This window comes from Hydractinia symbiolongicarpus, chromosome 9 (assembly GCF_029227915.1).
Source record: "Hydractinia symbiolongicarpus strain clone_291-10 chromosome 9, HSymV2.1, whole genome shotgun sequence".
Classification (NCBI taxonomy): Eukaryota; Metazoa; Cnidaria; class Hydrozoa; order Anthoathecata; family Hydractiniidae; genus Hydractinia; species Hydractinia symbiolongicarpus.
Window position 1 is genome coordinate 5,943,615 of NC_079883.1, and position 27,351 is coordinate 5,970,965.

The 27,351-nt window shown below is 35.6% G+C and overlaps 2 protein-coding genes across 4 annotated transcripts; both read right to left on the reverse strand.

Moving 5' to 3' along the window:
* Nucleotides 1–1,612: 1,612 nt before the first annotated feature.
* On the reverse strand, nucleotides 1,613–9,216 carry LOC130656872 (general transcription factor IIE subunit 2-like). 3 transcript variants are annotated; one of them, XM_057459815.1, is made up of 2 exons: nucleotides 8,951–9,216; nucleotides 1,613–3,063 (listed from the first exon to the last, which is right to left on the reverse strand). In XM_057459815.1, the coding sequence occupies exon 2, from the start codon at nucleotides 3,045–3,047 to the stop codon at nucleotides 2,166–2,168; it is 882 nt and encodes a 293-aa protein (XP_057315798.1). In that variant the 5' UTR covers nucleotides 3,048–3,063; nucleotides 8,951–9,216; the 3' UTR covers nucleotides 1,613–2,165. The 3 variants fall into 3 exon arrangements, with proteins under 3 accessions (XP_057315798.1, XP_057315799.1, XP_057315797.1); XM_057459816.1 differs by lacking the exon at nucleotides 8,951–9,216 and adding an exon at nucleotides 8,580–8,682; XM_057459814.1 differs by lacking the exon at nucleotides 8,951–9,216 and adding an exon at nucleotides 4,506–6,153.
* A 1,439-nt stretch (nucleotides 9,217–10,655) lies between these two features.
* On the reverse strand, nucleotides 10,656–25,807 carry LOC130656870 (fermitin family homolog 2-like). The gene is made up of 12 exons (XM_057459812.1): nucleotides 25,405–25,807; nucleotides 14,767–15,373; nucleotides 14,640–14,673; nucleotides 14,387–14,455; nucleotides 13,786–13,983; nucleotides 13,570–13,635; nucleotides 13,430–13,476; nucleotides 13,151–13,275; nucleotides 12,729–13,000; nucleotides 12,063–12,125; nucleotides 11,754–11,903; nucleotides 10,656–11,517 (listed from the first exon to the last, which is right to left on the reverse strand). Exons 1-12 carry the CDS (start codon nucleotides 25,553–25,555, stop codon nucleotides 11,176–11,178), a joined length of 2,124 nt encoding a protein of 707 aa, XP_057315795.1. The 5' UTR covers nucleotides 25,556–25,807; the 3' UTR covers nucleotides 10,656–11,175.
* Between the last annotated feature and the right edge of the window lie 1,544 nt (nucleotides 25,808–27,351).

Below are 27,351 nucleotides of genomic sequence, written 5' to 3' on the forward strand. Positions count from 1 at the left end.
TACCAGCTAACGATTTATCTTTATTTTTAAAATTTGTTCGCTACGAACTGTATATAGCTAAATGCCAAATGTATAATACGTGCTAGCTACAGCTAGCTAGCTACGATTTTTACCGTGCCCAAAAACTTGCCTGGTGAATTCAACAGTTTTTTGTTTTTCGTTTTTTGTTTATCATATACTCCAAATATGATGTTTATTGTGCTTGAGAATGGTTGTTGGGTCTTGCAAACAACAGAGCTAGTGTGGCACATTCCTTCTTTAAAATATAAAAGGCGTCTGAAGATGGGCCTAACATGGTCACCTGCCCAATCTTAAAACGCCTTGCCCAGCCTTAAGACTGGCCGGCCAGTCTTAAGACTTGGCATTTTTATCTCTAAAGATTGGGCAGTGTCCTGAGATTAGGTAGAACAAACCCACCCAGTAATCGCGGCCTCCGCGCAAAAATATGTACCCTATTACCCGCATGATCTTTTATCTAAAATTCTGTCGATTTTGAAACCTTTTGAAAGACACTCTCTTATAAAGCGCCATAGGCCTATAAATATGCCATTAAAATTTTAAAGAATGCGGGAATTGTGCGTTATTTCTGTATATTAAATCAGAGCTATTATTTGTGGAAAATAATAAAACAAAAGAGGGAATGGTTTGGAGGTTTTGTGTAAATATGTTATTAAAGGACAAGAACCTTTGCATTTTTTTATCAGTTTTTCTTTCTCTTAATTCCTCACTTAAAAAAGACTCCCGTAGAAAGGCCCAGTGGGCCTAAACCCGGGTATAAACCCATCGACTTTTAATCTGATGGGGTTAAGTAGGGTATGTGAAAATCGAGTGAATTAAGATAGATATACACATATATATTTTAAACATGTCTTATTAATATACATTTACTATGGCGAAAAGGAAACTACTCAAGATAGCATTAGTGATGCACTTGTCATTTTCTTGAAATGAAATATAGGTAACGTATGTAAAATAAATAAAGGTCAGAAAGTATAGTCGTTTTTTTGCTATGACAAAATAACATGCGCAAAATTGCACTTAAACCCTTCGTTTAAGATTTAGTTACAATTTTTTTACATCACAGATTAAGAAAAAAAACTTAGTGCTAGACCCGGTATAAAAGAAACTTTTAGAACAATAAAATGTAACTATAAATCGATGAAAGAGCAAGTATGTTTTTTCATTACTAGTGGTGGAAGCTTTAAATCAAATCACAACATAGAAACGAGGTTAGTGTAAAGAAAGCTTAAAAAACTAAATTTTTGATATGCTGTTTTGTGTAAGTATGAGCAAGATTAATAGTAAATATTAGATAGTAAATATTATTACTATTAATATTAGAAATTTTAATAAATAAATAATTTCAAAATACAGTAGCAAGCGACATTACACTTTTATTTTTTATCCAGAACGTCAATTTATCCTATATAAAGGACTCTCTCTTTCTCGAACTGGCTAAGGGAATGGAAAATTTGTTTTAGAAGAAAAAAGTCGAGATTAAGTGAGAAAATTAGCTGGAGAATGACAGAAGGGATTAAGGTGCGAGTTCGAGGTGAGTTTGACCTGGATTTACCGCTGTAATTTACACGATCAAAAAACATTTGGAGCACTCTGGGACTCACAACATTTTAAGACTGGAACATTACTACATAAGTACGTGTATAATGACGGTATATATATGAAACAAATAAGAAATGCAAAAAAACTCCGACAATAAAGTTTAGTAACAGAAGCAGGGCTACTTTATACCGCACAAGTACTTCATTACAACGAATATACTTGCCAGTCTCAGTAGAAAATAAATACACGAGTATACCATCACAAATCTTCATCTATAAAAGGTTAGGGCAATGTCCGAAATGTTTAACATCAGAAATGATGTGATGAAAAATAAAAATTGGTTTGTACTTCAAGAACAATTTTAATTCGTCAGAAGTTATCACTGTTATAATCGTTGTCAACGCCGCATTCGAAATTTGGCCGAAAAAATAGGGGTAAATTAGGGTAAAAAATTAGGGTATTTTTGCTATTCTTTACCCTATCCTCACTTTCAGTTTAAGAAATTCAACTTAATTTTCACCAAAATATGATTTATAGCTTTCCCATAGCGTAACATATTTTTATACATATTTCGAATAAGATTTCTATTATTATAATAAAAACATTCAATGTTTTCCTGACTCCGAATAATCCTTTAACATGTCTCCTCCTAAATGAGTGTTCATCAGTTTCATGTTCTTGCGACGTTTGTTACCCCGTTTCTTTTCGTGTCGCTTCTGTGTAGGAGCTACACCCTGCATGGACGTAATACCACTGCTATTCAAGTACCGTTCGATATCCGCTTCGGCTAACCCTTCGACAGCTACGCTTCTCCAATGTTTCTGAAACTCATCATCTACTTGCGAATGAAATGAAGAATCGTAATAAAATAAAATCGCTTTCTTGTCGTTACTTCGCGTTACAAAGGTCACTTTATCGCTAACCGCTTTTATAATTTCATCAGCGTTTGGCAATCCTTCTCGTATATCGTCTAACAGCACACCACCTAAACCATTTTGCTCGTGTTTTTCCAACAGTCTCACTAACGATTTGCGATCTCTCAGTGCATATTTTGGCTTAAAGGAGTAGTGTATATCTTTAAAAGCAATCTTGGGATTGTCTTTCAACGCTTCAGCAAGCCACTGTTTATTATGGTCTTTTATATCTGTGTTGTGGGTCAGGTCTAGTAACTGTTCTAATGTGTACACTTGAAAATCTCTATTCTGGTATTTACTCTTAAGTAAATCAACTATCGACGAGAGGATTGAAAAACGACTTTTTTGTTTAATTTGTGTGTGTATCTTATAATTGACAATTTGACTGGTTGCTTGTTTCTTTGCTTGCTGTAAAAGCTGAGGTGGTAACTCTGGTCTTCTCTTTTTCGATCTTGTTCGTTCTTTCTGTACGTTGTTTGCATCTGTCTTTACATTTCGACGCGATTCAACTACAGGAGTAGCTAAACTTTTCTTTTTAAATGCATTGAGACCTTTCAAAAGAGAAGGATCCATGATGTTGTTGTGAGAGCTAAAAAACAACAGCAAATTTATTGACATTCTTATTGAAAACCAATTTCCAATTAATACCTCCAAAAATGATTTCAATTGAGTCTTTTGTTATTAATTTTATATTTTCAATAACAAAAAAGGTTAACTGTACGTACGCTGGGAAGTCATTTATATCCATGAAGTCAAAGTTTCTTATTTTGTTATATAAATATTAATTTTGATAAGCACGCATCCTCAGTTGTGATCACTAAATATGTGTTTACGTATGGTATACTACCCTTTTTGGTATTCTCAGATCTAAGTTAACATGCTTGAAGAATGACAACATATTAGAATTCAGCACCAAACTTATGAAAACATGCAAATTTTCAAGCTAAAATAAGTATATATCCAACTCCCTCTATCAGTAGCCAAACTTTTAATATTCTATGAAGAAATGACCACACAAAAAAAATTGCAGTGTTGAATATTACGGTCAAAGATTTATATAGTAAAAACTTCAAAATATAATAAATCCTGTGGGCATATGGTCTTCCATTTTCCCTTCCTTTATAGTTTTAATGCTGATAAATCTAAATACGCCTAATCTATTTATACTTCTTAAATTTGACAGGGTGTCGCTTCGTAAAAAATATAAGAGCAAGCTTGGTTGACATTTTGAATAAAATTCGACCTTTTTGATTTATAATCCACTTTTGGTTTAACAGAAGAAGCTTTGATTAAACAAGAACTACAAGTATATCAATTAAAGCAAAGCTAAATTAGCAAAAACTCTCGAAAAATCTACACAATATGGTCAGGCATGAAGTTAGAAAACAAAGATTTTATGAGAAATTCAGCCCTTATACATGAAGAGCTAACCGCACGAAAACTGTGTTTTCCTTTAAAATCATAATGGTTACCCTAAAAATACGGACCTGCAATTAGCTTTAAAATACCATTTACTGACCGAGAGAATAAAAGGATGGTATGCGCTAAAAAACTGAAGTCGTATAACCAATGCTATAGTAAGCTTGCTTTATAGCCTGCCAGCCTGACTCTTTTCTCTTCTACTTTTTTCACTCCTAAAAGAATACACTGATCATGGAAAAAGTCTTTGTTCTCGTTTTTTTCTTGGCCCTGTTCTGCCTGCATTATGAACACTGCCCGGATTATGTATGGCAGCTTGCCTAGTTTATAAACAGGGCAGAAAATACATAATCAGGGCAGGCGGGCTTATGTACGACGACAATTAAAAAATATTATTTGGCATTTATAAAAACGAACATAATAGGTAGGCGTATGTAAGACACTTTTTTTATTATTCCGCACTTATGCCAACCGTTAAAATGTTATTTGGCACCTATAAAACGAACATAATCGGGGCAGGCCAGCTTATGTTTCTATATTATTTTTCACTTATGGAAAAAACATATTCAGGGCAGGCCAGCTTATGTGGGACACTTTTACGTTATTACTCACCTATAGAACAAACATGATCGGGGCCGAGGGACTTTTATAACATTCATGATCACCTCTGACAAGTTAATAGCCCTGGTGGCAAAGTTGTTGTTAAGATTTTCACGCAAAGTTTGCACACTTTTCTCCACAGCAAGTTTTTGTCTCTTTGCATTTTCGATCCTATCTTTCATATGCTTTCTTTTCAAAAAATTTTCAGTTTTAAATTAAGCTTTCTTTTTCTGGTCTTCCAGCTTTTTTTCTGATATGCAAGCTTACAACTTTTTCTCAATTCTGGTGTAATTGGAAACTCCCAAACTTCTTTTTCACTCGGTAACAAATGATCGTACACCAATCTTTGACTGATAAGGGTATTTCTTGCATGTTAACATCTGACACATTTTTGTTGAAACTAAAACCCCTTTCAGTATGACTTTGTCCATGTTGTAAGACAAATACAAGTCTAAATAGGAAATAGCCAAGTGTGACCTTGCAGAGTTTGCAGGAGAGGGGTTAGTAACTCAATTTTTTGTCAGACTTTGGGTACATAAGAAGTGCAGTAGTATTGTTGGAAGGTTAAGAGCTGACATTCAGTTTGTATGCAAGCGTTGCAAAGGTGAGGTTATAGAGAATGAAGTATTTCCAGCTTCAATGATGTACAACAGTGGCTCATTAGAGATAGTTGAGAACTTCTGTTTTTTAGGTGATATGTTGGGCAGTGAAAGGGGTGTTGAAAGAAGTGTTACTTGCAGGATAGGTTCTGCTTGGAGTTCAGAGGGTTACTTCCTTTATTGACTAGCAGAGTCTTGTCAATTGAGTTGCAAGATATATTGTATGAGGCCTGTGTAAGAAAGATATGTTGTACGGTAGTGAGATATGGGCAATGAAGCAGGAAAATCTTGACCGTTCAGAAAGGAATAATATGAGAATGGTTAGGCGGATGTGTAACGCCAGTCTGAGAGACAGAAAGAGTTTAGATGAGCTAAGAAGCAGGCTAAGTATACGTAAAATTAAAGATGTTATCCAGAAAAGAAGATCGAATTGGCTGGAGCACTTGGAAAGAATGGAGGAGGATAATTGGGTAAGAAAGTGTAGAGTCTTGATAGTTCCCGGGGCAAAGCCCAGAGGCAGACCGAGAAAGACTTGGCAGGAGACTATAAGGACAGAGGAATACATATGATACAGAGGAAGTTGAATTTAGATATAACACATTCTAGGTCAGATTGGAGAGGGTCATTACCTTGCCCAACCCATGCTAGCATGGAAAACGGACGTTAAGACGAGAATGATGATAATGACGATGAAATATGCTCCACAACTCTTTGTACTAGGGCTTGATGCCTATATAATCACCGTAAAATACATCAACTCGATCTTTCCTCATATCGAATGATAAAAAATTTTCTTAAGCTGTAACAACCTCCTTTTTCATAAACTGATCATATTGAAATTTGCATTATCAGCAACAGAACAATTGACAAATTTTAAAGAATACAATAGATCTGCTAAATAACCAAATCTTTTTGAAACGAGGGCACCATCCAGAGCAATTTTGTTTGGGTTTAGTGAGGATGAATTTCTCACCAGAGCATATTGAATTGGAGCTTATTCCAGAAGCTTTAGCAATAAATGGATAACAAACAATTGGCACTCTCCACAGAATTTTTGTTTCTTTATTTTGCTCACTTTGGCATTTGTTAAGACATCTTTAGCTGCAGCCCCTATGTCAATTAAAAACTCTTCCTATTGACTATTCTTATTTTTCAATCAATCTTCTTTCATAGATTTGGCAACTGTTTTTGCTCTGTCCATTTTCTCCTCTTTGACATCATTACAATTAAACGCTTAGAAACTTCAGTGAGTCCATCAAACATGAATGGCAACATTGGGTTGTTGGTTGAAATAAAACCAGAAAGGGTTTCACAATACCTGCAATAAAAGCAAAAAAGTGTAATTTTGCTGTCACCAGGACATCTTAATAATGAATGACTAAACTTTTGTTGTTTCTTGGCTTATTAGACTTAGAGACACCTTTCCAACACTTAACAGTTGTTACAACTGACTGCCAGACTTTCAATGCACGTTCAGCAACCTCTTTATCTTCTATCCACCGGGTTTCACAAAATTTCAGTGGGAAATTACACAAGCTTTCATCTTTTAAATATATATCACGATGGGCTGGTGATTCATTGAATATCTTGTACAGCTTTCAGAACTTTGTTTAATTTCCAGACTGTCTTCGTTGCACCTGTCTGGAAGGCACCATGAACATTGTAAAGTGAGCAGCTACCTGTTTTAAGAAAATTCTTGTGACTATTATCAACCATGTGGTTATTTACTAAGTTCAACACATTCCAGTTTGTACTTGGACCATCTATCGAAAGTTGAAGCAAATTTGCCAGATCTAAGCCTTGTATTAATGAAACTAATTCACATTTAAAGGCAGTGATACACAATCCGATTATTTGAATTCGATTTGTAGAAATCATATTAAGCTTTAAAATAGAATCGAAACTTAACAGGTGGCAAAGTGATGATACATGATCCAATCAATCGAATTCGATTTATAGAAATTATATTGAACATTAATATAAAATTGAACAGATTTTTGATAATTTCCTTTTGCTAAAATGTCTTTGGAGAGTGAAGACAGAGTTGAATTCACTGCTGTTACAGTTATTACACATTGTTGTTTTTATAGGAAACATGTTTATAAGAAACGTACAAAATTAAGAACTTTTGTCTAATTAATTCTTACAATTAATTAAAGAAAATGTTACAATCCTCACTATTGTGTTGTTAAGAAACGAAAAATGCTATATTTTTCATTTTTAAAACCAACTAGTCCAAATCAACTGAAAAAATAAAACTCAAGAAATAAAAACGCACCTTCATTCAAAACAATGATTATTAATGATGTAGTGCATACATTAATATTTCATATAATATATATAAAAATAAAAAATTATTAAACTCAACAAAATTCGAAAAAATAGCTGTTTTGTCAGGGAATCACTTAAAAATGTAGCAATTTAAAAAAGCTTCATGTTAGCATTTAAGTGACTGTAAAAGGATATGTTTCCCTTAACCTCAGTTCCAGGTTTCAAGAACAGAACTACATCATGATGTTATAATATTTCCACTGAATTTAATATTATATGAATATTATGAACAGGGTTCGAATTAGAACAGTAAAGTCGGTTCACAAAAATTTCAGCACTCTGTAACGAAGTAAACCACCATCTAGATGTGACCTGGGAACACCTTAGATTAATTACCATTTCTCTACAGCCGTTCTTTGCTCTTAAACTTTTAAAATGCGATCTAAAACAGCATTTCTATCGCCGTTCTTTGTTCTTAAGTTTTTAAAACACAATCTAAAAACGCATTTCTAGTGCCGCTTGAAAATATTTGATTCGCAATATTATTATTTTCTTCGCAAAGTGATTCGCAAAAATGGCATTTCGATTCGCAAATTGCGAACTGCTAATTCGAACCCTGATGAATGTAATATTTTACTGAGTATATATAACTCATAGAACAAAGTTTCTACACGAGGTTATATTACTTTCCTTGAACTTTGTCACATAAAACATTATTACAAACTAAAAGAGAAATATTTTTTCTGGTTTTTAAGGTTTTTTGGCTGATTTTTATGATATTCAAGGTTTTTAAGGCCACCTAAATAAATTCAGAGCCTTTAAGGGTTTTTGGGGTTTTTAGGTTCAACCATTCCTAGTTTTCAATAGTGTTCTATCTTGCAGGAAAAAATACGTCCAGACTTTTTTCTTTCGACATGCCTAGTTTTCAATGGTGTTCTATTTTTCAAAAAACATTTCATTCACAAAAGTTCAAAGAAAATACCAATCACAGCCTGCCTGGCCAGCCATTATATTAATTAATAATTAGGTCACCATGACATAATCAGAGCGAAAACAACATAATTGGGCCATGCGTACATAAGCCGGCCGTCCTGTTTATAAACAGGCTGTATTTGCAATCTGGGCAGAACAGCACTAGATAGCTAGCTTTAAGTGTCTTAAAATTTAATAACTGTTGTATTGTATATAATATAGATAGTATATAGTATTTAAATACTTGTGTCCTGGCTGAAACTTGCGTCAAATGATTCTATTTTCTTTCTCTGTCATAAAAGGATGATTTTGTGTACAAAAGTCATGAAGGTCATGAAGTCGTGAACAAATGAGGTTGTTTTGTTCTGCCCCGGTTGGCAGATCACAGTGAAACTTTTAAATTACAGGTCCATATTTTTCAGGGTAGAAAGCGATCTGAGGGAAAAAGTATAACCAATGCTTTACTTGGCTTTCTTTATAGCCTGTCGGCCTGACTTTTTTCTTTTCTACTTCTGGATCCTTTGTTCTCGTTTTTTTCCTTCCTAGAGCTAGCTAGCTAAGCTTTAAATGTCTTAAAATTTAATTGTTGTATTATAGATAGTAGTATTTACATACTTGTGTCCTTTCAAAGCGTCGGGCTGAAACTTGTGAAATGATCTAAAAAAAAACTGCTTCTACTTCCTTTCCTCTACCATAAGATTATGATTCCGTGTACAAAAGTCACGAACGTATGAGGTTGTTTTGTTCTGCTCCGCGTGGAGGTCTGTATTTTTCAGGGTTAGATTGTATGATTTGAGGGAAAACACACTGTTCACGCGGTCAGCACATCATAAACATAAACCCTTGGTTTTCTAACACCCAACCTGATATATTGTGTACTTTTGGCTAATTTAGCTTTAGGTTAATTCAGATACTTGTAGTTCTTCTGTGAGAGTTTGACCGTGAAACATCGGGGTTTTCCCTTAACCGAAAATTGTGCCACCTGACATTCCCACAGACAGGTAAATTTTCATGTTATGCCACGGGGACACAAGGCAACTTTTTCTGGCGATAATAATTAGATAGAGTAGCTTTTTGTTGCCCACAGCATTTTTTATTACTGGTAACATTATTTTTGTTTCCAGTAACAAGATACAAAATCAAATCGATTTGATTTGATTTTGTATTTTTTTAACAGTAAAGTGGGTCGACATTTCGTATTCAGCCAATCAGAACTGAGAAATTATACCAATTCTTTCCTTGTTAGATAGATAGATGTGCATATTTTACATGGCTAGCCTCACAAATATCAAGGGATATACCCTGTCTATTATTTCCAGGAGGGGCCATGGCTTAGATGGAGAGTCCTAGAGTATTTAATGCTCATTTTGAGCGACGCAGACCCAATTAGGGCCCGCGCTCTACTAGACAACTCCCGGCAACATCCAACGGCCCACACAGTGTGCCATCTTCCCAATTTCCCTCACATGGCTTGGGTTAACCCGGGGCTATGGTAACATTCACTCGCCCATGTTGAATCGCCGTCAAGAGGAATGAACCCCGGTCTCCCGCACAGAGTACGAGAGCTATAACCACTAATCTACGGCGCCACACCGCTAATCTACGGCGCCATTTGTTGTGATGGAATGTTACCTGTTGCACGATGTGTGGCGACAAAATATATTTTTTGGACGACTGTAACAAAATTGAATTTGTTATTATAGCTGATCGATTTGCTGGAAAGGTTCCTACTAAAAATAGCATAGTTAACTAAGCTTTCTTCGAGGTTATCAAAATTCAGTCCGATTTCCTTGTGGTAAAAAAAATCATACTGGCTAGCTAACTGAATTGATAGTTTTCCAAAATACAGGGCTAGTGAAGCTTCATGAAGACCACAAACCCGATACCAGGACTCTCTGTGTGGCGTTCTATTTTTCGTTTTACAATACCTGTGCCTAATTTTTAAAAGGTTAAGAAGCAAAAAAAAATAATTTAAAAGGACAACTACAAACGAGTCGGAAAAAAGTAAAAGAGGAAGAAAAATATTGTGAATGTCTATTCCTAATTGAAAAATGCGGAATTTAATGCCAGAAAAATTAGCGAGCCTTGATTCCGCATTCTTTTCTTTCCTCGGGAAACAGCAAATTTGTTATTGATGTCGATCACACACAAACACATCTACTCTATCCCAGTAAAAATCAGATAAGTTTTTAAGTTTTGATCTAGCTCGGACTAAAGGCTTTAATATTGTTAAATTGTGAATACATTTTGTTTTGGCCTGCTTTTGATTATTTCTGTCTGTCTGTCTGTCTGTCTGTCTGTGTAAAGAGATAAAACACAGTTTCTCAATAATTTTCATTCTGTATTATCAAGATATATGATTAAATCAAGTTTGAGAGAAAAATTCAAATTACAGTTTGATTAAAAATAATTATAAATATGTTATTATTCTTCGCAATGAGATAAGAGAACAGTCAATTTGTTTCGTGCACGCTGTACATGAATATGCATGCATATGTACAAAATTGACTAAGTGTTTACCAAAAGCAGAAATGACCACAAAAATACTTCGACTATATAAAAAGCTGTCTGTACAAAAATTAAAGAGTATTTAATGTACAAGAAAACACGAAGTGCTAAAAACAAACAAAAAATGAACCAATTACGGTCAACAATCTTCCATGTCCATTGTGAGTATTCTGCAGAATCACAACGCGAGACAACCGCTATGTCCAACTGTATTAAAAATTCATATAAAATGAATAAAAAGATAGCTAGCGCGTGAGTACCATGTAGGTATAGTCTCTACCGACCAACTACTAACAAACCAAAACATAAAAAGGGTGCAGCTCTTAACCTTGTTACAGAGCAGGTTTGGATGACCAGTCTTTGCCCTCTCCACCCCCAATAGTGTTCCAACCGCCTGTCAGTTTATAGAACATCTCGTCATCTAATGGAGCATTAACATCCTTGCGCATTGAAAGAAATATGTACCCTCCAATAAACTCGTGCGCCAATCTAATATCTCCACCTACTAGGGAGAATATGACAGTGTTGTTATCTCCTTCGCATGAGATAATCATTTCACGCGTTTCCCAGTTCACATTCCAATTCTTCATGGAGCTGTACCGCCATTGTTTCACGACTTGACGGGAGCTGACATCGAAACGGGTAATTTTGTTGGTCCCTATACCAACTATCTCCTAAAGTAATAAAAAATTTTTGTCAATTCAACAGGCCAAATAATCAAAATATGTTAGATGTTATTTTACAAAGTAACGCCGATAAAAGCCGGCGTGGTCAAGATCATTTTTAATTTGTTGGTGCAAGTTGACAAAGTAATTTCTCATAAAATCGTGCATATTATGTGGTGAGAAATAAGTTGCGGTGAGCTGAACTAATAATCTCTCTTCACCCTACTGAAGGTCAATCATCTCACCTGTTTCTTCTTAGACTCTCTAAATCTCGCATTGAATTTCGTAATACCAAAATCTGGTAGTGACTGCCACTGGCGAATGAAATTCATTTTAGTTTCTAAAAGGCCAAGCTTGGTAAACGACGAGTGTGATTCCAGAATCCGAGCCGCGATCTAAACCAAAAAAAGAAATTGTCAAATTCAACCCTAGCCTGCAATGTTTTCCTCACACAAAGTATCGTTTCTGATGGTACACTTCGCAAATTAATTTTTAAATATGCAATCGAATTTGACATTTGCCATCATCACTCGAAAAACTCCACAATTTATTACCTGTTTACTCTTGTACTTTGATAAAATTCTTTGTGGAACAAAGTCTTCTGGTTGCATTCCAGCCTGATATGAAAAACAAAAATATACAGATACACATAACCATCTGCTTGCGTTGCCATTATATTTCAACTGCTGTTTCGAGAGCAAAAAACAAAAAACCCAAGTGTACGAGTGACCCTCCTTCAAAGTGCCTGCGTATTTCGAGAATAAAAAAGCATAAAACCTAAGTGTACTAGTGCTTGTGTCAGTGGTGGAGTGAATGACCAAGCTGGAAACTCTTATAATGTGGAGCGGATAGGTTGTGAAATCTCCATTAAAAATAATAACAAGAAACATAGCTTGTGGCCAAAAGTTTATTCGACGTGAGATGAGCACCAACAAAACTCAGTTTTACTATCGCGTGTGGAGATTTATACAAGCTATAAATTAAATTCCTAAACAATTATTTACACATTCTTACACGTCATTAAGTCGTTGTGTATAATCAAAAAAGATATGCACATAAGAGAGTTCTTCAAGAAGATTAACAAACAATACTCATTGACAAGTTTTTGCATTCGTGTTGCTTATAGCAACATGTTTGTTGTGTTTATACTCTATTTCAAAGAAAGTACAGATAACCACTACTTATACGATAAGATCAAAACACAAACAAGTGACACATACATGTTCTCCTAAAGAGTAATCTGTATCGTCTCTGGCTAAACCACCATCACTTTGCATACTTAAGAAGGTTCGCACACCAGACATTTCCATTTCATAAGTGTTGTCAGCCATAGTTTTTCCCTTTGATGCGAGGCGACATGCAGCCATCCATTTGACATACTGTTCTGGTGAGTTACATCCAAGCTCTACTTCAAACATGTCAGGACCTGGTATTCTTAATTTGATATGATATTTATCTTTGCTGATGTTAACTTCCGGAAATACCTCACAACCTATAAAAGTGCAGGAAACATTAAAGTTACTTTAATTATTGGCCTACATTAATTTTTACAATTTAAAAATATTCAAGTTAATAAGGTCTCTCTTATAGTAACACCCCCATTTTGTCTGTTCAAAATGGTGACACGCAGTCTACTTTTTACCTTTTAGGTTGAATTTTTGTATCGGTTGAGCCATAGATTCTGATTGCTGTTTATAATAAGATATATGCGTATCTTTAAATAGAAAATAGTAGCTCTTGACACTTTTCATGCCAAAACTTTTGGACCTATAAAAGAAAAGTAAATAATTATGAAATACACAGATCGATGGTTTATATTCCAAATGACAAATCACTATTTCTTTCTAATCTGGTGGCATGCCTGTTTACGTTTAACAAATATAAAAATTAAATTAGGAACAACTGGTGTAACTTTGCTTACTTTATTAAGTTTAGATTGTCTTTCATTTCAGGGATATGTGAAAGAGCCTAAACAAAAAAACATTTATTAAACAAAATAAACATTTATTAGACAAAATAAACATTTAAACAACCACAACTTGTTTCTTTCACGGTACTTACTGGTCGTTGCGAAGGTTGACTAACTCCAGTAGACGTGTTTTGTTGACTTGTACCCTCCAATGTCATCTGCAACAAATAAACAACAGTATCAAGTAATAACCAAGAATATTGTCGCTCTAAAACTTTAAATCTCTTAGTAACAAAACTAAGTAAAAGGTACACTTTCAACTTAAAAGGAGCGGAGTGGCATTTGTTATGTCTGTAAGAACAACTCACCTGCAATTCATTGAGGGCTGACTCTATATCATCAACTTCTTCAGTGGCCGATGAGTTTTGTGGGTTTTGAGCAGCGACTTTTACTTGGAATTGTAATGCAGCAAAGGTGATCGCTTCTTCTTCTGTGCATTCGATTTCTTCTGTTAGTACTTGCCATTTAGCTTGCTCGTAAATTTGGTTGATTCGCACCTCATCAATCTTAAAACAATAATGAAATTTCCAAGAAAGAACATTGTATACTAGAATAAAATTCTGTGAATAGACCATTTTTAAAATAGACCACTGGCTTTAATGGCAGAGTTCGAAAGTTAGCCTTTTCAACTTTCAGGTTCTCCGATTTACTAATCTTTTTTCCAGACATTTTTTAAGACAATAAACTTTTGTGGGTAGGCCTTTGTGTATATTTAATTTACACATTTTTTAGCACCAATGGGTTTTTTCTCTTGTACCTGAGAAAGACAATACCAGTTTTGACACTGAGACACAATACAGTGTAATGATGTATAATGCTACTGAAAGTTATGATTCATTTTGAAACTTTTTTCTATATTTTTTCCATGATGGATGGGACTTATGTTTAGTTGCTAAATTCCAGGCTTACCTTGGGATTTAAGTCAAAGAAGTTGTAGTATTTAAACCTCAGTAACAAGTTGTCATATTCTTTTACTCCCTAAAAAAATAAATATTTTGCTATTAAATAAATAAACTAACCCAATATCATTGTGGACAAGATCTGTTTTGATAACAAGCTTGTTTTGCTTTTACAGCAACTGTGACTAGAGATATACATCTCACTGAAGATATGTTGTGTCACAAATAGCAGTTCAAATCAAAACACTATCTTTTTGTCATACCTGTTGCATAAGTGATTCAGAAGATGCAAACCAGCTGAAAAACAAAAACATTAAAGATTAAAATGCGATAAATGACAGGCTATATTTTAAACATAAAACTAGCAAAACATTAAAACTAAAAATTTACCCAGTATTAAAGGTTGCACGTTCTACGAGTGGTTTTCCGCGTCCAATACCATCTAGTTGTTCAGGGGTGACCGTATTGGGACTGTGAGCTAACATGGGAGACAATGCTGTGGTGTATGGGTTAAGAGCATCACTACTAGAATAAGAATAATCTGAGCCTGATCTTCCACCAGTAGAGACAGGTGAAGTAGTTGGTGCTGGAGTTGTAGGTGTTTGTAGTGTAGATCTATTAAGAGTACCATTTCCAACACTGCCCTGAGAACCTGTCTCATCTGAACCAACAGATCCAGAACCTTTTTTCCCTTTCCTTCGTTTTTTAGCAGTACCAGTTTCAAAAGGTCTCATTAAGGATAGTTCTTCTGGGTGTCTTATGCCAAGTTCTGCACATAATTCTGATACAGTATGAAATACATCAACAGCAAAGTTTACTCTCATATCTAATATCTGAAGATCAGGCATTTGAAGTCTTACACTTTTATGCTGTGGTGTGAATTGAAGTTGTGTGTCATAGGTCATGCCATAGGAGGCTAGGGATAGACGTGGTTTCTGCATCCAAATTTTTTTTTCAGGCCACCAAAGTGCATGATCAGAATAATCTGCTGTAACATCTATAAAGTAGTAAAGTTGAAAATAGAAATAGAAATTGAATAATGTACACAGGTTTAAGCACAGCTACATACTAAACACAAAAGACACAAAAACACAGAACCTTAACTTTGCTACTTTATTTATACTGCATAAATTGAGGTTAAAAGCTTATATTTTCTTTATTTTGAAAAATTTGCATACTTAATTAGAAAAGCCAATTTCAGTAAGACAAAAAGAATTTTAACTCTTTTAATTAATAAAAACCCAATTTTTTGAATATTTTACTATTTTTTTTGTTGTTGTTGTAATGCATAGAAGGCATGCAATCCAAACTTAAAAAGGACAAAAATTTAAATGTTATTAACCACCATCAAACTACATGTTGAAGCACTGGCATTTTTACCACCCCCTACCCCTTGTAACAAATCTAATACCACCCACCAACCCTTCCCCATTGTCATGTAATATTTCGAATCTTGAGACCTTGTCTATTTATTACCTACAGTACCAAAAACTTTCATGTAACAGATAATTAGACATAATTAGACTACTGCTCTAATATGAGCGAAATATATAGCAGGACTATTTATTTAGCACACAAGATGACATTTTGCATTATGTCTAGTAGAGTCGAGAAAAAAATTCAGATCAGACACTAAAATAACTAAAAAATGTCCATAATATATGAAAGTTCTCTGTTACATAACCAAAGTGCTTTGTCCCCTACCCCTCCCTAAAAAAAATAAATTCATAACAGTTCGTAACAAAAATAATCATACCCCTAACCCTGAGGTGTTACACAATTATTAAATGGCCCCTAGTAAATTTTTTTGACTAAAAATCTAAATGATCACATTTTGAACACTTCCTTCTCCCCTTTTTAAATTCTCTTCTTACCAATTATAAATTAAAGATAAAAATTATTTTTGGTGTTTCAATTTCCTTTTTGAGGTTAGGAAAACACACATCTTTCAGGTTTTGCTATATATGGATTTATCAATGAAAAACCTAACAAACAAGAATTCGAAAATTTTGAAAGAAGTCAATGACTCATAGCAAATTAAAGAGTATCATTAATATGAATTGCTAATTTATAAAAATTACTTTCCACAAAAATTATTGGAAAACAAAATTTCATAGCTTTTAGTACTATAAAATGCAGCCATGTATTATTCTTAATAAGGAAACAAGTATAAAAATTCATAAAATATATATTGCATCATTATATTTTAGTTATATATATTTTATGAATTTATATACTTGTTTCCCTATTAAGAATCATTGATTATAGTTTCAAGTTTGACATATATCGAAGTTATTGCCATTTGCTAATTATACATATTCAATACAAAACAATTAGAGAATCCACCCTTAACCAGATAAACTTTTTCTTTGGTCCAATGAGTCAGTATCCCAATGAAGAAGAGTCTATTTAGGAGTTGACTCACAAATGAGATGTATTTAAAAAACTTAAGTTTACCAGGTGTTGTCAAGTGTTCTATATGATAAGTGTGTCCATTTTCATAATCATGCAAAAAATAGCTAAAAAATAAAACGTATTCTCTAAACAACATTAGAGCACGATTTACTTAGGGTAAATTTACTTAGATTTTAACATATTTTTTCATAATTGTTGGTTATTATGCATAAAAGAGAAAAAAAAATTCATTGATTAATAAATTTTTAGAATCGCTGCTCATACAGTGCTGTTTTAGCCATTCCAGAGTATCAAAATCTGAAGAGTTATGTAGCATGTTAGGCCAAACCATGATAGGGCCTCCTTTGTCATTAAAATGTGGCCTCCAATTTTATGTAAATGTTAACAGTCCTGTCATTACACTTTACAATAAAGCCCTATAAGATTTTCAATGGTACTAAAATCGTGGTCAGAGATTACAACTACCGGACACAGAAATAGAAGAGGGTGCCGATAAGCCACAAACGCCCGCATATATAAGGGCAAGTTTGGTCGACTTTTTGAATTACTTTCCCGAACTGGCCCGGAACTTTCCTGAAATGCAATTCCTTGTGTCACACACCATGCGGATGTTCCTGCCGTATTGAAATTTATATTTATTATGTAATTTGTGTTGTCCTTGTGTTGTCCCGTTTGTGCTCTGCTGTAGAGTTAGCTCTGCGGTGGAGTACGAGATGCATTATATTCGTTAGTTTTGTGTTGTGATGTCCCGTGTTAATTATGTAAAAGAATGATTGTAATTTTGGTACTATTTTTAGTTAAATTTTCCCCTTGAGTCTGTTTTTGTTTTGCACATCTTGCACATCCTTTTTCTGTGCTAGCAGTCTTCAGCATGTAGCGACAAGGTCGGACATAAACTTCAGGAATACATTCGCTGTTGAGTGAATTAGTAATTTATATTCGCATATCACAGGAGTTGTCCTGTATCTCAGTTACATTATCAGTTGTTTTCTCTCACTTGTAGTTGGCTTGGCTTACGCCACTATATTTCTAGTAAGTGTTTATTTCTTATTATATTTTATGTCATCTTACATGTGTAATTTGTTGCTCAAATTTCGTCTTGTAATTTTATTGTTTAGCGAGTAAGATTATTAAATACTCCGTTGGAATCGTGTCTATAATTTCCAAGCACCTACAAAAGTAGAAATATAAGTAACACTGGATTCGTTGGAATCGCTATTCAAAAGGATGTCAGTAACGAAAGAGACCCGACCAGAGATTGAAGCATCTCCCGTTAATGATGACGAAGAAAGAAGAGTCGTCAAACTAACAGAAAAGGGAAGATCCTTTAAACTTCAGTGTCTGTTAGAAGAACGAGAAAGAATATTCAGGCGATTGATGAGAAGGTCGTCCGAAATAGACAACTTAGTGGGCTTCGGGAGCATAACGACGATAGAAGAAACGTTATTAAGATTCAACGACTTGGTAAAAAAGTTTGAAAATGTTCACGAACAATGCGTCCCACTCTTTACTGATGAAGAGAGGCGCGATGATCAAAATTGGTACGACGACAAAGACGAAAAAATATTTGATTTCAAACATCGTGCCATCAACCAAATTAGAGAGTTGAAAAAAAAGCAAGAATGTGAAAGTCTAAAATCGCACGATAGCCGAAAGGATAGAGCGTCTAGCAAGTCCCACACAAAGGCATCATCCGAATCGTTTCAAGAACGATTTAATAAGAAAGTGGAGAAAACCGAACGTATGAGTGAAGGAGATTTCAGAAATGAAAGACAAAGATTTGCTCTGGAATCGGAAGAGTTAAAAAACTTAGAGGAGGTGTCTCAACTCAAAGCACGTTTGGGTGTCCTGGACCGAAATCTGAAGCGCGTGCAAAAATGTCAACGCAGCCAACCAGATGTAGAGCGGTATCAACGCAGGATAGATGAAGGTATGAATTCGAGAGTTGATGATGAAAGTAGTATCTTGTTTAAGTTGTTAAAACTACAATCTGCACCAGAAGTTGACATTGAGCCATTTAATGGAGACCCACTAAATTTTAATTATTTTATGGCTATGTTTAAGGAGGTTGTAGAATCAAAGGTAGATGATCCCAGAGGCAGGTTAACCAGACTTATAAAGTTTACAATAGGTGAACCTAGAGAACTTATTCGACATTGCATACAGCACCCCCCTGAGGTTGGTTATGAAAACGCTATTGAACTTCTGACAAAAAGGTATGGGAATCCCCATATTATTCTAGCTAATTACAGAAAGGAAATAAGAGATTGGCCTCAGTTAAAGTTCAACGACGCAAAAGGGTTCAGAGATTTTTTCAGTTTCTTAATAAAGTGCCAGAGCATTGTAATTGGGAGGGACTGGAATGTGTTGGATACCCCTGATACCATATGTGCTCTCGTTTCCAAGTTGCCAGGTTCTTTGACGGATCGTTGGAACCGCAAGGTTATGATAAAACGTCATAAGCACCTTTCAGAACCTAGTTTAGAGGATTTCATTGACTTTATTGAGCAGGAGTCTACCTTGATAAATGATCCGCTATTTTCAAGGAACGCACTTAAGCAGTTTACTAACACAAAGGAAAAGTTACCTGATAAGAGGAAATCTTACAAAAGCTTTGCTATGAATACCAACTATAGATCGTCAAATGACATTAAAAAGCTGTGCCCTGCTTGTTCTGCTAAGCATGATTTAGATGACTGTAAATTGTTTCTGAGTTATACCATAGAGGACAGAAGCAAATTTCTTGGACGAAAAAGATTATGCTATGGCTGTTACGATCCAATAACCGACGAACACAACGCAAAATCCTGTCCACATCGACGCAAATGTACCATTTGTAAAGGAAACCATCCTACTGGCTTGCATGGCTTTAGATTTAGGAAAAGAAGTGACTCCAAGGATAAGGAAGAAAACAAAGAAAGCACCGAAGAGAAGGAATCTGTTAAGAGCAATGTCACTGGATTGTCAAAATCATGCAATTCTTTAAACGTTGGTGAAGTTATCAGTCTTTGCATAGTGCCAGTAAAGGTATCACATAAATCTACTGGTAAGAGTGTGACTACCTTAGCCATGCTGGATAATTGCAGCCAAGCTTCGTTTGTAACGACAGATCTAGTCAAGAGATTGGACGTCAGTGGTGCTGAAACATCATTAGCCATTAAAACAATTAACGGAACAGAAACTGTTAAATCTGAGGCAATAGAAGATTTGATAATTGAAGGCATTAGCACACAATTTGAAAATATCCCGTTCATGTTAACCAAGGCATACACAAGAAGAGAACTGCCCGTAGATAAAGATGATATAGCAACTACCGATAAGTTATCTCAATGGAAATACTTGGAACCGGTTTATCCACACTTTAGAATCCAGAAGTTTGATGTTGACTTGTTGATTGGCGCAAATTGTGCAAAGGCACTTGAACCAGTGGATGTGCTGCCCAGTCAAGATGGTGGCCCATATGCATACCGAACCATACTTGGATGGTGCATTGTAGGACCAATCAAGTCAGAAGGTAAAAATAATTATTCTATCAAATCTTGTCATAAAATTGCTGTGAACGACATAGGAAACAACGGAATTGCTAAGCATCATTTTGAATCAAAAAGTAGTGTGAAAGAAACTCATATTAGTAACATGCTTGAAAAGTTGTACCTTTCAGATTTTACGGAGGCAAGATTGTCGCCTCGCAGCAACATAGAATTTAATCTAGAAGAAATGTCAATAGAAGATAAAACATTTCTAACCATAATGGAGTCAAAAGCAGGCAAGGTTGGAAGTCATTATGAACTGCCTTTGCCATTCCGAAACAAAGACTTGTTGATGCCTGACAACAGAAACGTTGTGCTGAGAAGACTGATGCATTTAAAGGAAAGATTTATACGAAATCCGAAATTCCTAGCTGAATACCAAAGGTTCATGAAGAACATCATAGATAAAGGATATGCAAGAAAAGCCGTGCTACCTGCATCTCCTGGGAAGTCTTGGTATATCCCCCATCATGCAGTTTATAATGAAAAGAAGAATAAGATCAGAGTAGTCTTCGATTGTGGAGCAGAATACCATGGTAGATCATTAAACAAGGAATTGATCCCTGGACCAGACTTTACCAACCATCTTATAGGTGTGCTTAACAGATTTAGAGAAGGAACCATAGCAGTCATGGCTGACATCGAATCTATGTACTTCCAGGTGTTTGTAACGGAACACCAAAGATCGTTTCAGAGAATTCTTTGGTGGGACAAAAACGATAAAGAAATGACCAAACCGGTCGAATACGAAATGAATGTCCACATCTTTGGAGCGACTTCGTCTGCGAGTTGTAGCAATTATGCCTTGAAGAAAACTGCCTTAGATAATCAAGGCAAATTTGGAACTGATGCAGCGGAAACGTTATTGAAGAATTTTTATGTCGATGACATGCTGAAGTCAAAAGATAATCTTGGTGAGACCATTTCGTTAATGAAAAACGTCACTTCTATGTGTAAGGCGGGAGGTTTTAGGTTAACAAAATTTGTCAGCAATAATAAAGAAGTGTTATTGTCTATACCTGAAGATGATCGGAAAACGGGGTTTACTGATTGTGAATTATTGTCTGGAGATACGGATCTGCCGTCCGATAGTACGTTAGGTATCACATGGGATATCGAAATGGATTGCTTCAAATTTAAGATCGAACTGAAAAAGACGCCCTACAGCAGAAGAGGTATGCTTTCTATGTTGAGCACGTTGTACGATCCTTTGGGATTTTTAGCTCCATTTCTAGTCAGAGGAAAAATAATCCTTCAAGAACTGTGCAGCATGAGCCTAAATTGGGATGACCCAGTTCCTGAAGACAATTGTAATGACTGGAACATATGGAAAGACTGTATCCAGCCTCTTGAAGGATTTAGAATACCGCGATGCTTCAAGCCCAAAAAATTTGGTAAGATTGTTCATTCCTCGATCCACTACTTTTCTGATGCATCAGAGTTTGCATATGGCCAAGCTACGTACCTAAGAATAGTAAATGAAAGTCGCAGAGTACATGTTTGCTTGGTTATGGGTAAGGCAAGAGTCGCTCCTTTGAAATTCGTATCTATGCCTCGATTAGAATTAACAGCAGCTACTTTGTCTGTTAAGATAGCTTCTTTGTTGAGACAAGAATTGCGACTACTATGTATTAATGAATATTTTTGGACTGATAGTCAAGTCGTCTTAGGATATCTAAAGAATCAAACGAAAAGATTCAAAGTTTTTGTGGCTAATAGAATCGAGATTATCAGAAGCAACAGCAAAATCGACGACTGGAATTATGTACCGTCGAACGAAAATCCGGCCGACATAGCGTCAAGAGGATCAGATGCTTCGAAAGACAAACAAGTTAAAATGTGGTTTAGAGGACCAGAGTTCTTGTGGAATGATCAGTCTAGTTGGAAACTATCCAAACACGCCGCAGAAGTAGACGAAAACGACCCGGAGGTTAAGAAAGTGAAAGTAAACGCTTGCCTAGTCACAAATGATCTGATGAGCACGCTTGAAGAACGCATGTCTTGCTGGAAGAAAATAAAGCGTGTAATGGCGTGGATCCTTCTGTTTGCAGATAGAATCAAAACGATAAAACCCGGCGATGCATCCACAAAAGGTATCATCGACGTAGAACGATTGAAATGCGCTGAAAGAAAAATCATGCAACTGACTCAAGAAAAATATTTCGAAACGGAATTGCGAAATTTATTGTCTGGGAAAATCAATGTTAAAAACAAATTGTCGAAACTTAATCCCTTTGTTGATTCACAAGGCCTGTTAAGAGTAGGAGGAAGAATCGAACGATCTGGGCTAGATAAAGAACATGTGCATCCTATCATCATGCCGAAAGATAGCCAGACATCCATGTTGATTATTCGATATTGCCATCAGAACGTCGCACATGCGGGCAGAGGAATAACCATCAACAAAGTACGAAGTTATGGGATTTGGATCGTGAATATAAATGCTTTAACACGAAAGGTCATTCATAAGTGCACCATATGTAGGAGTTTAAGAGGACGTGCTGGAGAGCAAAAGATGGCCGATTTGCCAAAAGAAAGGTTCAACGAAGCACCACCATTCAGTTATTGCGGATTAGATTGTTTTGGTCCATTCTTGATCAAGGTAAGGAGAAGCGAGATGAAAAGGTATGGTGTATTGTTTACATGTTTGTCTAGCAGAGCTGTACACATTGAAATCGCAAGCAGTTTAGAAACTGATACGTTTATTTTGGCCCTTCGTCGCTTTGTTGGCAGAAGAGGAAACGTAAGGTATCTAAGATCTGATAATGGGAGTAACTTCGTTGGAAGTGATAATGAATTAAAACGAGCTTTTTTAGAAATGGATCATGAAAAAATCAAGTTTTTTCTAAACGAGTTAAACGCTGATTGGATATGGAACTTCAATCCACCAGCAGCCAGTCACATGGGAGGAGTCTGGGAGAGGCAGATAAGATCAGCCAGACAAATTCTAACCTCATTGCTAAAGACCCACGGTTCAAGTTTAGATGATGAATCATTAAACACTCTCCTCATTGAAACGGAAGCCATATTAAACTCAAGACCCCTAACAGTCGATACCCTCAGTGACGCGAATAGCTTCATACCAATGTCTCCATCAAATATCTTGACAATGAAGTCAGATGTCGTGTTGCCACCACCGGGAGAATTTCCGAAACCTGATGTTTATTCGAGGAAAAGATGGCGTAGAGTTCAACACATAGCAAATGAATTCTGGATTAGATGGAGAAAGGAATTTCTTTCAACCCTTCAGGAACGTCGACGTTGGAACACGATTAAACGTAATTTTGAGGTTGGAGACATCGTCATATTAAAAGACTCAACCATGTTTACGGTTCGAAATCGATGGCCGTTAGCAAGAATTGTGAGCGTCGTGTCAGATAAGCATGGAATAGTGAGAATTGTGAACATTCGAATGAGCGGATCTCGAGTCGTAATGCAACGGCCGATATCAAAGGTAGTTTTGCTTCTGGAAAACGAATAGTCCGATTCCCGACGAGGAGCCATTAGGTCATGTTGTATGCACGAACATGAGAGGAGCCATGTGTTCCTGCCGTATTGAAATTTATATTTATTATGTAATTTGTGTTGTCCTTGTGTTGTCCCGTTTGTGCTCTGCTGTAGAGTTAGCTCTGCGGTGGAGTACGAGATGCATTATATTCGTTAGTTTTGTGTTGTGATGTCCCGTGTTAATTATGTAAAAGAATGATTGTAATTTTGGTACTATTTTTAGTTAAATTTTCCCCTTGAGTCTGTTTTTGTTTTGCACATCTTGCACATCCTTTTTCTGTGCTAGCAGTCTTCAGCATGTAGCGACAAGGTCGGACATAAACTTCAGGAATACATTCGCTGTTGAGTGAATTAGTAATTTATATTCGCATATCACAGGAGTTGTCCTGTATCTCAGTTACATTATCAGTTGTTTTCTCTCACTTGTAGTTGGCTTGGCTTACGCCACTATATTTCTAGTAAGTGTTTATTTCTTATTATATTTTATGTCATCTTACATGTGTAATTTGTTGCTCAAATTTCGTCTTGTAATTTTATTGTTTAGCGAGTAAGATTATTAAATACTCCGTTGGAATCGTGTCTATAATTTCCAAGCACCTACAGCGGACATAGTTGGAAGAAGGAGCTTGAAGATAAAGGAGTTATTAAAGTTTATATATAAGTTATTTATCAGGTAAATCTTGTTATAAACTATCAAAAACAGTTCTTTTAGGAACTCGCTACCACATAGTAAGTTTGTTTTAATTTTTATAGTTTTTTGAATCCTTAGTGTCTGTGTTTTCTTTTTCAGGCATTGTTTGGGTCTATGCGGGTTTATTCTGGCAAATACTTATTCTTTCTAAGAACGTCGAACTCTCCCGAAACGACCGCACTTTTTACGATGTAAGTGGCTTATCGGCACCCCTGTCACAGGATTGTCATTGCGACTGAGTTTGGGTTTAGTTGCCATCAAATCCCATGCCTGCTACTATATAAAATTAAGCAAAGGGTCCTGTAATGATCTTAAAATGTCAACTATGCTTGCAGGAATTGTTTCAAGGCAAAGAGTCAGAACAGTTTTAAAAGATAGCAAATGCGCAACAAGAAATCTTAATTTGATGACAAACAAGGTTGGTAAATGCAATACTTACAAGACGTTCTAGCTACAACATACATGAGATTGCTGTAATTACTTTAATACATATACAATAATTAGCAGTTATCATGACTGTCAAAAGTGGTATAACTGATCTCGTACTTTGTGCGGGAGACCGGGGTTCAATTCCCCTTGGCAGCGATTTAATATAGGCAATTGAATATTACCGTAGCCCTGGGTTAACCCAAGACATGTAAGGGAAATTCAGTAGATGGCGCACTGTGTGGGTCGTTGGATGTGGCAGGGAGTTGTCTGGCAGAGCGCTGACCCTAATTGAGTTTGCGTAGCTCAAATAGAGCATTAAATACTTCAGACGCCCGATCAAAGCCATGACCCCTCCTGGAAATAATAGACAGGGTATATCCCTCGATATTTGTGAGGCTAGCCATGTAAAATATCTATCTATCTTCACATACCAACTAAAACATTTTATTTCCTTACCTAATTTCTCAACAATTTCCAGCATAACAAAACCTACATGACTTTCTTGATTAACTTCGATGCTTTTTTGAGTTTGTAAATCAGTAACATGGATATTTAAGGTGAATGTACGAGTGGTGCTCAACGATGCTAAAGTTTTATTAGCCGCCATTTTCTTACTGAAATTTTTCAGCCACCGAACGTTGATTGAAAAACTGTCACATAAATCTGTTATTTGCTCTGCCTTTACAATAGATTTATAAATGTCCCAATAATAAAGGGGTCTTTACTTATCGCTTTAATTTATAAAAGTACGACGTCTTCGTGTTTTAAGAGTTACTACTTTTGAAACAAGCTAAATAAAATCAAAATTTCTTTCCACTGTGCACCAACCCATTTACGGTGAGTTGTAAAATAATATAAAGGTGGTCATTTTGAATTGCATAATTAGGCGAGGCTCACTTAGCCTCATTTCCGCTCAGTCACCGAACACAAAATATGATGACATAATTATTCTCTTAGCCAATCATGGACAAGAATATTGTTATTTTAAATTCTCGTTTGCTTAAATTATTCACATTCTATTTATAGATTTGAACAATTTAAAACGCGTTGAAAACAACGACACAACAAGAATTATTTTTCCGAACACAGAGGCACTATCCGCAACGTATAAACTCGTCTCGCAGAAATGGGCTACACTTTCTGCTTATCAGAATTACATAAATCGGCCTAAGCCGTCAAGTCGTCAAAAATGAGCCTAAGTATTTTAAGTGATTCTTTATTACCTGCAAAATTTAGTAAGAAAGCCCTTTTTACAAATATCTTATGTCCAACTAGTCACAATTTTTGCCGTGCTTTTTGTTGATAATGTAATCTCCACTTTTTCACCACAATGTTTTACTTTCTTAAATCGCCAGGACGCAAGAGTGAGTTGTTTCTTCTTTTTGCCACTCATGTTATCTTATTCACTCTCTTTCAACAATGTGTTGATGTATTTTGTGTTTTCTCATTCAAGCACAACATTCGAAAGTTGCATATTCGATTTAATCTGTTCTGAAACTTCAGTGTGTAGACGAGTACAGACAAGTTACAGACGAGTGCAGACGAGTTACAGACGAATCGCAGACAAGTATATACGAATCACAAACGAGTTATATACGAATCACAAACGAGTAAAGAAGAGACCCATTACAGAGGAATCACAGACAAATACGAATGACTCAAAACAAATACAGACGTATATAAAGTTTATTTTTCTAATAAACGCCATTCTTCATCAAAGAAGCTCAAGCTAAAAACTGAATCTGAAATTAATTTGAACATAGCAATCGTTGAGTATAAATTCCACCTTGATGTTAAGCCACAAGGTTTACTACAGGATGATGGAAGAATGTCCTGTTTTTTACAGCTATATGCTGGACATCTAAATGGCAATATGCGGTGAAGTCATTAGCGAACGTAGCAGGTCCAGAAGAAGACACCCCTTGTATTTGTCTATCGATGTATCACGTTGTTTGGAAATGTTTGGCATTCGACCTCGAATTGGGACCCATAGCATTGCAACCAAAATTTCCAGGCACCTTCGTAGAAGAAAGGTGACATTTGACTTTACCAATTGTTGATGTGTGAAAAGTTATGGTTGATTTAAAACAAAGCTGTATTGCTGCTGCTGTGAGGACGCAAAGATTATAGAGTTGTTGTTGGAGGAGTTAAGAGTAGGACATTAAACGGGCTGTTAGAAGAATTGTGTGCGAGAGTGTGAGTTTGGAATCACGTGATTTCTGTATACGAATTTACTTTCGTTTTTATTTTAAAATTTATATTCAAAATTTAAAAGACGTAGTATTTGAAAACTTAGGGAAATGATTTTTTATTTAATTTTAACCATGTACATAATATTGGTGAGTATCTTCCAACCTTATTCATCGCCACATAAATTTTTTTGAAATACAGCTTGATCAATAG

What these genes read in the sequence shown, in the direction of transcription:
- LOC130656872 (XM_057459814.1), bottom strand. Translation starts at nt 4,675, where the DNA reads ATGAAAGATAGGATCGAAAATGCAAAGAGACAAAAACTTGCTGTGGAG. An exon ending in CGATCATGTTTGTTCTATAG is followed by an intron (nt 3,064 to 4,505) that starts GTGAGTAATAAC and finishes GTTGTTTTTTAG; the next exon opens with CTCTCACAACAACATCATGG.
- LOC130656870 (XM_057459812.1), bottom strand. Translation starts at nt 25,555, where the DNA reads ATGGCGGCTAATAAAACTTTAGCATCGTTGAGCACCACTCGTACATTC. An exon ending in GGAAATTGTTGAGAAATTAG is followed by an intron (nt 15,374 to 25,404) that starts GTAAGGAAATAA and finishes ACTACTTTATAG; the next exon opens with ATGTTACAGCAGATTATTCT. An exon ending in CAAAGTACAAGAGTAAACAG is followed by an intron (nt 11,904 to 12,062) that starts GTAATAAATTGT and finishes TTTTTGGTTTAG; the next exon opens with ATCGCGGCTCGGATTCTGGA.